This window comes from Protopterus annectens, chromosome 8.part0, assembly GCF_019279795.1.
Source record: "Protopterus annectens isolate FY-2018-M chromosome 8.part0, PAN1.0, whole genome shotgun sequence".
Lineage (NCBI taxonomy): Eukaryota > Metazoa > Chordata > Ceratodontiformes > Protopteridae > Protopterus > Protopterus annectens.
In genome coordinates, this window is record NC_056741.1 from 800,258,248 (window position 1) to 800,268,247 (window position 10,000).

Sequence of the window (10,000 nt, forward strand, 5' to 3'; positions counted from 1 at the left end):
CCCACAGAGTGGAATGCCCAAAATCATTCACCCCCCCCCCCCACATGGGCAACAAAAAGGGCATAATTGTATCTGTGGTGATGAAGAGGTCTAAAGGCCCTAGTCACATCCCTAGTCCTAGCACCAGTAAGGCATCTGTCACTTTATTCCTTACAAACTGGTGACTGTTGTGTCTGTATGCCTTATAATGGAGTCACCAATGATCAAAACATTTCTGGAAAGTGATGCAGGCCTATGAGACCTTAGGGATAGAGGTCTGCAGTACATGTGACTCCTAGTGACAGCAGGGGTGCAAATGGGTCTGGTGTTAGAATTTTGACTACTTGGCTGAGGTAAGCTTGTAGGATATCTAAGAGGCTTAGGCAAGGATTTCTTTACTACCCCATCATCTGTAAAAACAATGTAGAATTACGATAATGTATTTTACTTTGTTGGTGTTTTCTCCTTAGGCCTCTATTGAAGGGAGGCTCCTTGAGCTCAGTCAAAATAGTCCAGTTCACAAATGGAATAAACCAACAAATAAAATAAAAATAAAAATAAAACATTGGAGATTTGAACTCTTCCAGAAAGAACCTCTTCCAGTTTGCACTTAAGGTATAAGGAAGCCAAAAAGAGCTGTGTTATAAAAGAGAGCTATTTTTTAAAGCAGCAGTTACAAACTCTCTATTTTACCAACTGCTAGCTCTAAGAAGCTTTAAGACTGGATCTTAAGAACAAAGTAGCATACGGTGGAAATAGTAACCTACTGGAAATTTGAGACTTGACAATGTGAGTCCTGAAACTTTGAAAACGTGTGAGTCACTACAAATAATTGTAAATTGAGAAAGATAGCTGTTATAAATTTAAAAAAAACTTTTTCACAAGGGGGTAAATCCCTACACTCCCCACTGTTTTTGAGAGGGGTGCACCCCCCATACTACTGATGTACACTAACTATAAGAGTGCTGCAGATCAGTGAAAGGCAATTCTCTAAGATACAGCAATTTTGGACTTAGCATAGATTTTCCCCTTAAATACACTTACATTTCAACTGCTTTGATATTGCACTGACAGTCCTCAAACTTAATGTTAAATGCTTTTCATATCTGTAAATTAAGATTTCAATTTTATGACAAAAATAACAAAACTTTCTGGCATGGGGAGGGAGCTTGCCTCGGTCATTATCAATCAGGGCTAAATTATCTATCTAGATGCAAGCATGTCAGTTCCAGGAAACAAAATACCAACCAAAGTCCAGCTCTTCTTTATGACAACAGTACAGAATTTGCCCTCTGTAGAAGGCTAGTGGCTAGCTACTTGGGGAATATCTCCCCTGGGCAGATGGACGCAAACAAACACTAATACTGGGGCAAAGACAATGCATACAAACCAGCCAAGCATGCGGTAGAAAAAAAAAAAGTTTTAGTTTAGACAGGCCTAGTTAATAAAGTCCAATATTATTATTGGCTGGATCAAAGCATGCAAGTACATAGAGGAATACAAAATAAAGTCTAGTATGCCCTAAATCTAGGCTATATATGTATGAGGCCTTGACTATAGCCCTGGTGCCATGGGTTCAAATGGCAGTCTGATAAAGGAGCTGGAAGGGGAGATATACAAGTGAGTGGTTAACATCAGGTTTCTCCATCCTGGAGACAGACTGTTAAACCCACTTCTGTTTTCTGGTGCGCACAGACTTGGTGCTCAAGCCTGGCCAAGGTGTGTTTGCCCTCCTGTTACACATTGTGAGAGTGCAGATATATGTATTTGCAATTAGCTTGGTGTATCCAGGTTTATAAGTTCATAGGTATATACTAGGCTAATGACTGCTAGGGTCTTTATAAGCCTAGCTGTGCAACTCATTCCAGTTGTGCCCCATGTACTTTGGACGTCTATATGGAGGGTTACGTTAGTTAGGTGGTTGCTAGAGGTTTTGCGAGGGGGGTGTTAGTTAGGGAATATTTACTCTCAGCCTCTGTCCATGAGAGTTATGGGGCAAGACCAGAGGTGAATTTACAACTTCCCATCTAATGGTCAAGGTTACATTTGAATGGTGTCAGGAATTAACTTTACTTTGTATGTATGGGGAGCCTATTCCACAACATGGGGATCCTTTGAGATGCATATCAGTTTTACCAGCATGTCGATTTTATGTCGCAACCAAAGTTCAGGTCCTTGGATCTAGTGTTTCAGGTAGTGTTAATTTTGTGGCTGTGTAAGGGATCCATCAGGGATGGATCTGCACTGTGCCTGCCATGTGATGGGGGAAGAACATTCTGATGGCTGTTGTCTCCAGCACTCACCTTTTTGTTCTAGTAGAATGAATGTCAGAGCTGGAGACGTATGGATAGTTATAGGGGTAAAAGGGATGGAAATAAGGGTAAACAAAAGTATGTTGCAGCCCTCATCTTTTAGTGACAGATTTTAGTGAAGACTACAATATCTGCCATGGTGTGTTAAGATGTTTACAGCTTGCTCTGTATGAGTATGCTGGACTGGATGAAATTCATACAGTCAACTGCATTTTCCATAAGAAACGATTAGACAGAACCTTCTATATAGCAAGCAATGCAAATGTTATTCTTAAATAAAGGATCAATGTAAATAAAAACAGAAGTCACATGTAGCTGTTGGAAAGTGAACCGTGACCATAAGCTGATACTACGCATTATCACAACGTTCATTAAATAAAAAAAATGGATATGTGTATGGAGTTTAAGAATATTACTTGGGCAGTGCCATACTGTATCTTAAAAAAAATAGTCCAACAACCTCCTCACACTCATACAGAATCTATAGAAGCCTTGATTAAACAAGCATGAGGTTTTTATATAATTATTTGGCATCAAAGGTAGATTTTTTTATAACAAGAAAGATGCAGCAATAATGCTAAATAAGAAGGAAGGCACCAGATTCTCAGAACAGCAACCCTTCTCATTTTGACAAACTCTTACTTCATATTCAGTAAAGAACCAGCTGCAGAAAAGCTGCCTCACCTCCAGTTAAAAGTACCTCACAAGTGTCTCTGCTTCATTTAGTCCATGGCAGCAGCATTTATTCAGACTGGAAAGTTCTACCAGTAGTTCTCTAAAGTGTGTATATAAAGGAAAATTTAAATGCAAGTTTCAGAATAAGAACTTCCACCTTCTTCTTCCTCGGTGTCATGCTTACCTGTTTTTCACTTAGCAGATAGATGTACTGCAGGTCTGGGCTGAAAACTATATCTCGAAGAATGGGACTTCCCTCTACAACAGGCACAGTTTCATACAGCAGGACATTCTGGAGACCATCAACCCGGATCTGAATAAAAATATTCAGCTGATTAGTAGCAGCACTTTGTTAAATTGGATTATGTTTCTAACCTTTGACACTATATTAGCAAAACTATTTTTATTTAAGACTTGTTTTCTGAAAACATACATTAAGCAAACTGCTAACATACAGTAAACAAAATGAAGTGAAAGACATTAGCCTACAAAGTAATGTGTGTCAGCATTGTGTTACAGTGATTAACATTCCTGTCTCATGAATCTATGGTTCAGTCCTGACAGCTGTTTACTAACTGAAGTTTGATGTCCATTCCAACACATGCAGTTTTGCTTTCAGGGTACTCTGTTCTCCCACATGCAAACAACATTTCATCTGATTGTTTTTTGGCTTCCTTATCCTGTGTCTATCTACTACATTTACACTTCTGGCTTGGATCATGCCTGAAAATGGTCCACGAAATATGATTTCACAAACAAATGTATGCATGTTCAGACACACACACACACACACACACACACACACACACACACACACACACACACACACACACACACACACACACACACAAGCACATATAGTTTTTATCCACTGGAAGAGGTGTTACATTACAGAGAACAGCAGCTCATTGCCACAAACCTGGCACAAAACTGGCCATGATGTTGACTACCTGCCACAAGAATGAGGTACATTTTAGTGAGATATGTAACTTTAACTCTATTTGGAATTCTTAATTAAGAGCAGTGAGAAAGAAAGTGAATTATCTGCAGTTAACTGAACCCCAACTCTCAGACTGAGAGGGAGAAGCACTAAGTATTACACCCATGTGCTTCTTATTAGTATATGCACTGGCCAGGAAATGCAAAATGTATTTACCACCTCGTGTCCCCTGAAAAGAGGCCATTGGTTTAGTGGGACTAACCCAGTCAACTAAGTGCAATTAATTACTTTTCTTGCTATATTAAATGTACTGCTTGGTACAAAAACATTGTATTTATCTCTGCTCTTCCAGTTTTCCTTCAACTAACTGATTTACTCTTAAATCACAGTCGATAACCAATATGACTCACTGAACCTGACCTCACATCACTATCCCTTTACTTTAAATTAGAATGACTTTCATTTTATCTTCTATAGGGATTTAGTGTTTTAATAACACATAATCCCATAATTCCTTGGATACAGTGTCACCTTCACAGACTTCCTACTGCCCTCCCAGTGTATACCAAGTTATATTTTGCAAATAGGCCATTGCTAGGTATACAGCTGAATGCAACTAGTAAGTGACCAGTTTCAGAAGAATACTATCTCTACAGCTACCCTTTTCTGACATAAAGACACATACCCTTTATAAGAGATAATTCAACATTCTGAGAAGAAATCAGATACCCCTAAAATTAGGGACAACTGTATAGCAGAAAACAAAAGAAACCAAAGCACCTCTTAAAAGGATTCCCTCAAGGACAGCAAATCATTTCAAAGTTGAGTTTGACCTTAGCAAAACTGAAGACCACTATAACTATATGGCTACCATAGAAACTTGTGCTGAAGAGGCCATTTAGGTCTACGGTCTTTATTATTTTAATCTTTATTAGCATTTTCTTTTCAGCACTCAGGTTAATTACTATACTCCATGTTAACATCTTGCATCCATCTCCTGACATACCCTGAGCACCAAAGTTGTGCATTTTATTTTGCTACCTGGCTTATCCCTACTATAGTGCAATACCCTTCCTTGGATTGCAGAACACCTTCCTTGAGGCATATGAGTAGAGCTGCACCAAAGGTGACAGTCTGGTGATAGTCTAGAAGTTGTTGTAAGTTACCTGTTAGTTACATGGGCGTCATGAGTCTTTCTGTATACTTTTCTATTTCCTTTAGTGTGGGCATGCTTTATCATCACACAATCCATGTTTGAGCTGAACTGTGGAGGTATACTTTCGGTTCCCACTTGCATACTAAAACAGAAGTGATCATGCCCGCAACACGAATAAACCTTAGCTGCCACATGGATTCTCTATCCTTCCCTCTGATGCTCTAATTGGCCAAACTTGCTTCCAAACCTAGAATACCAGCAACATAGATGACACACTGTCTTTGCATCAGTGGTTTGGTTTGAAATAACCTTTCACTATAGCTAACAGGATATCAATTGTTTATTTTTTTTTTGCAGTAACAGAAAATGGTGAATGCATCACAATTATGAAATGTCTACTCTTGAAAGAAATCCACACTTTAACGGAATGTACTGAGAACAACTGCAAAGAAGCTAGTTGCCTGTTCTGTTCTTTCAAATACAGGAAAGCATGTGATGAGGAAAATCATGAGTATAGGAAAATCAAGAACAAAACAATTCTTTCTCTTTAAAAACAACTAGCTTCTTTGCAGTTGTTCTTAGTACATTCCGTTTAAAGACCGAGACAAATAACAAAGGCCTTTCTGCCCTTTTTTGTATAGTCTGCATATGGACACAAAATTGTGCATCTGAAAGCCCAATAAATCTATACAGTAAGCTTTCACTGTAACAAAATAATCAAGAAAGACATTTGACAGGTAAATGACTGTTGCAGTGTTAACTCGGCAACAGTCTTAAAAAGAAAATGACTTAGTTCACAAAGACATACAACTATTAAGAAGTGGGAAAGGCACATTTTTTTGCTGTTCCACTAAAAATTGCATTTTTCTGGCAAATCACTGAGGAGTGAAGTCACAAAATAAAGACACAAATTTGAGTTTTAGGCTTCATACCTTTCAAAAGATGCATGCTAATAAATCTTAAATTCTAACAAGTTTCTCTAAGTTTATAACAGCAGTATTTAAAAATTGTCCCTATCTCTGGGCTAAGAGATTGAGAGGTATGAGTCGCTATAAAAAGTGCTTTCTATGAAAGAAAGAGGAGCTTATATATGGCTCACAAAAGAAAACAAAGTACATTTCCAGTAAGCAAAAAATAATGTGCAATGGTACAGTAGACTCAGAATGGGATGTGTCACAATATAATTATAAAAGAGAAAGGGAAACATTCCCTACTATATAAATGAAAACAGTGAGGCAACACATTTGGGAGGAGGTGAGAATCCCAAGCCTGAAACAAAGGAAAGTACCCATTCCAACATATAGAAAGAAAAAAGGATAATGCCCTACATATCACTTCCACTTTTCATACACTGAAAGTGTTAACATGTAACCATATTATTAGAAAATATTATTAGAAAATAACAACAGAGTTGGCTAGTACTTTACCACTGATTTGTAGCCCTTTAGCTAGAAATCACTGTTTTTTTTTCAGCAGGTGTCGAAAAAATTGCTACAGTATTGAGACATGCAGATCCTAAGTGATGAAAGCAGAGGAAGGTAATTCAGTCAGGACCCAAAGGAAAAATTAAACTAACCCCCTTTTGTTTTAAATAAACATACTTATAGATTCATAGGTTGGTACTAGACTATCGGCCCTAGGGCCTATACAAGCCTAGCCATAACAATTTCCAGAATATTTCTTCCCACAATATTTACTTCCCTGGACCCCTGTCTAGCAGGGCGACTGACATGATCCGAGGGATGAATTTCCTATTTCCCATCCAATTGTCAAGGTTCCTTTTGAAGAGGGCCAAGGAGGTGCTCTGCTTGACATGTATGGGCAGTCTATTCCAGAATATGGGGAGTCTCTTGGTCAGGAACATATCCCTCCAGCATGTTTTGTTCATTGTGATGACACGGTTTAGATCCCTGGAGCATGTGGCTCTGAGGGACTGGGATTTCTTTAAGTGGAGCATGTCCAACAGCTCAGGGTTTGACATGGCCTTGTATGTTAAGCAGAGATCGCCTCCGAGTAGACGGTATGCCACAGAGTATAGCTGGAGTTTTTTTTAGACGGTCAGCATAGGGCATTTGCTTTAGGCCTGTGATTCTTTTAGTTAGGTATTTCTGCGGCCTTTCCAGCTGTTGCAGATGTCTTGTGAGGTACTTACCAAATGGGCATTTTACTCTATAATGGGTCTAATGAGGGATGAGTACAGTGGGACAATGACCTCCTTTTTTCTGGATGAAAAGCCCTTAGTGATGAGGTGTGCCACATAGAAGGATTTCCTGACTGTTGTGGCGATGTAGTTATCGAAGGTGAGACCACTGTCCACCTGTGTCCCTAAGTCTGTCATCACATTTTCAGTGTTTAGTGTACTGCCACCTGTGTGGTAATTCATGGGTACATGGTTTTTCCCAAAGGGGATAACTATACATTTCTTGGCATTAAGCTTGAGCCCATGGCTCTGGCACCAAGCATCTGTTTCTGTAAGGCCCTTTTGTATAATATCTACATCATTTGGGGATTCAATAATGGCTCCCAGTTTGCAGTCATCTGCGAACTTTGTTAGCCAGAGTCCCTTAGTGTTGGCCTGTACTTCAGAGAAGCAGATGCCAAACAAGAGCGGTCCCAGGACTGAACCCTGAGGTACTCTACTTGTCATGTGTCTGGGGCTGGATTTGGAGTCGGTTACCTTTACAGTCTGGGTTCTGTCAGTAAGCCAGTTGGCAACTCATTGAGTGACGTAGGGATTTATGTCTAGCTTAGTAAGTTTATCTATGATTCCAGAGTGGGAGATGGTGTCAAAGGCCTTGGTGAGGTCCAGATAGGCTGTGTGGACTGCCTTACCCTCATCCACAGCTCTGGAGACTGATTCGAAGAAGTCAATCAGGTTCAGGAGACAAGATCGGCCCTTCACGAACCCAAACTGGGTGGGGTCCAGTGTTTGAAGGTTGCCGATGTCTTTGTTTATAAGTTCCATGACAATGCGTTCCATGCCATTGCAGATCAGTCTCATCAGTCTGATGGGATGGTAGTTCCTGGGATCCAAGGTGGATTATAACTGTAGCTGTGCGCCACTCAGTGGGCATGAAGCCTGAGGTGAGCTAGGATTAAACATGACACTTAGGTGAGGTGCCAGTACATTTTGTAGTTCATGTAGTACACAGCACGGCATGTCATCTGGTCCCATGGATGCTGTATTCTTAGCTTTGGAGAGTGTGGTTTCTACCTGCGTGGCCGTGATTACCGGAATTTGACAATCTTTTGGTATTGAGATGGGCCCTTTAAGGGGTAAGAGAGGGGTGAAGTTGGCACTAAATCGATCTGCCAGGATATTGGCAATATCCTTGGGATCAGTATATTTAATGCCATTCTGTTGTAGCTAAGAGCAGATCTGAGCACTGCCATTTAGATCCTTGATATAACTATAGAATGCCTTGTGGTTGTCTTTGGAATCTTTGGCAATTTTATTTTCGTAACTAGCTTTGGAGGATTTTATGAGGGATCTAAGCTTCTTACTGAGGCTGGTAAGGGAGTTTTTTGCATCCTGGGATTTTCCTCTTTTCTGCAACAGTTTCTTCCTTCTGTTGTATAGTTTGTTTATGGCAGAGGACCTCCATATTAGCTTCCTTTTTTTGGAGGAGAGCGTCTTGGTTCTATTTGGGATGGCACGATTCATGCACGAGTGGATGGGTTCATACAGTGCCTTAGTGTAGGGTTCGGCAGTCGAACTTTTAGATCCCATCTGCCTGGGTGTCATGACATTTGTCACTTTTGACTTGAGTAGCATGAAGTTGGCTTTGGAGAAGGTTTTACGGAGGTTTCCTTACTGGGGGGTGGAGGTGGGATGTGGATGTCAAGGGTGATTTGCTTATGGTCAGACCTGACCAATGAGGGGGTGACCACTGGTGTGGAGCATCTATCTCCCATGTTGGCAATGACCAGGTCTAGGATACTGGAGCCCCTAGTGGGACAATGGAATAGTTGCTCCAAGTGGTTGGAATTTATTTTTGCTGTACCCACTGTTAAATCAGCACAAAACTGTTTAAATTAGCATGAAACTGTTAGTAAAGCAGAAAGCAAACTTGGTTCCAAATGCTGCTGAAATCAAAAAGGCATTTTTAATAACCAGTTTATTTAGTTTGAATTCCTGTTCTAGTGAGCTCCAAAAACAGACATGTTTCAGCTGGATTTGGGGCTGGACAGTAACACGCAGTAATAACCAGGCCCAGCTGCTTCTGCAGAACTAAACCATGGCCCCCCTTTCACTCTTGAGAAATTATTTTTGTGCTTGACCCTGACGGCACACTTTCCCAAAAGTCACAATGGGAATTTTGAAACAAAAAAATACTAAGACAGGTGCTGAATGTAACCAGTGAGTGTATGTATACATTCATTTTATCAGTAAGTGTTAGTATTAACACAACTCATGCTCCACTCAACAACACGATAATTAAGGAATTCCCAATATTGTAAAACGGCACTGCATATACAAAGAAGTCAGCTAACAATGTATGTCAAACAGTAGTAAATGCAAAACATTCATGCACAAAAAAGAATACACTTTCAAGGATACACTAAGTTCACCTTTTTAAATTAATTTGAGGATTTGTTTTTCCATTGACTCGAACTAAATTTGTTAGATTTCTTCATGCAAGAAGCATGCAACATGTTTTGGAAGGCATGTAAGCCAGCTGCCAAATTACAAGTATACATCAGTGTTTCTATCTTATGGACTGTGACCTTAGAGTGAATGACCAGGCAGTAAGACATAACAATAGCACAGACAGTGAAATTATAATGACCATACATTTGGGGGAGCACAAAAATGTATAAACTGCCCAATGAGACATTGCCTAACACATCATGGCTGCCACCACCAGTTAATAATTGAACATATATAACAGCTATGCTATGTGTGACAAGTCATATTTTTGGGCAGAACACTCTTTC

At 39.9% G+C, this 10,000-nt stretch overlaps 1 protein-coding gene across 1 annotated transcript in view; it reads right to left on the reverse strand.

The window, feature by feature from the left end:
• The window catches only part of PLXNA3 (plexin A3), a 1,436,523-nt gene that overhangs the window by 911,386 nt on the left and 515,137 nt on the right, over window positions 1–10,000 (reverse strand). The window contains exon 4 of the mRNA XM_044080266.1: window positions 3,151–3,279. Coding sequence (XP_043936201.1) covers window positions 3,151–3,279 — 129 coding nt within the window. The remainder of the gene's footprint in view (window positions 1–3,150; window positions 3,280–10,000) is intronic.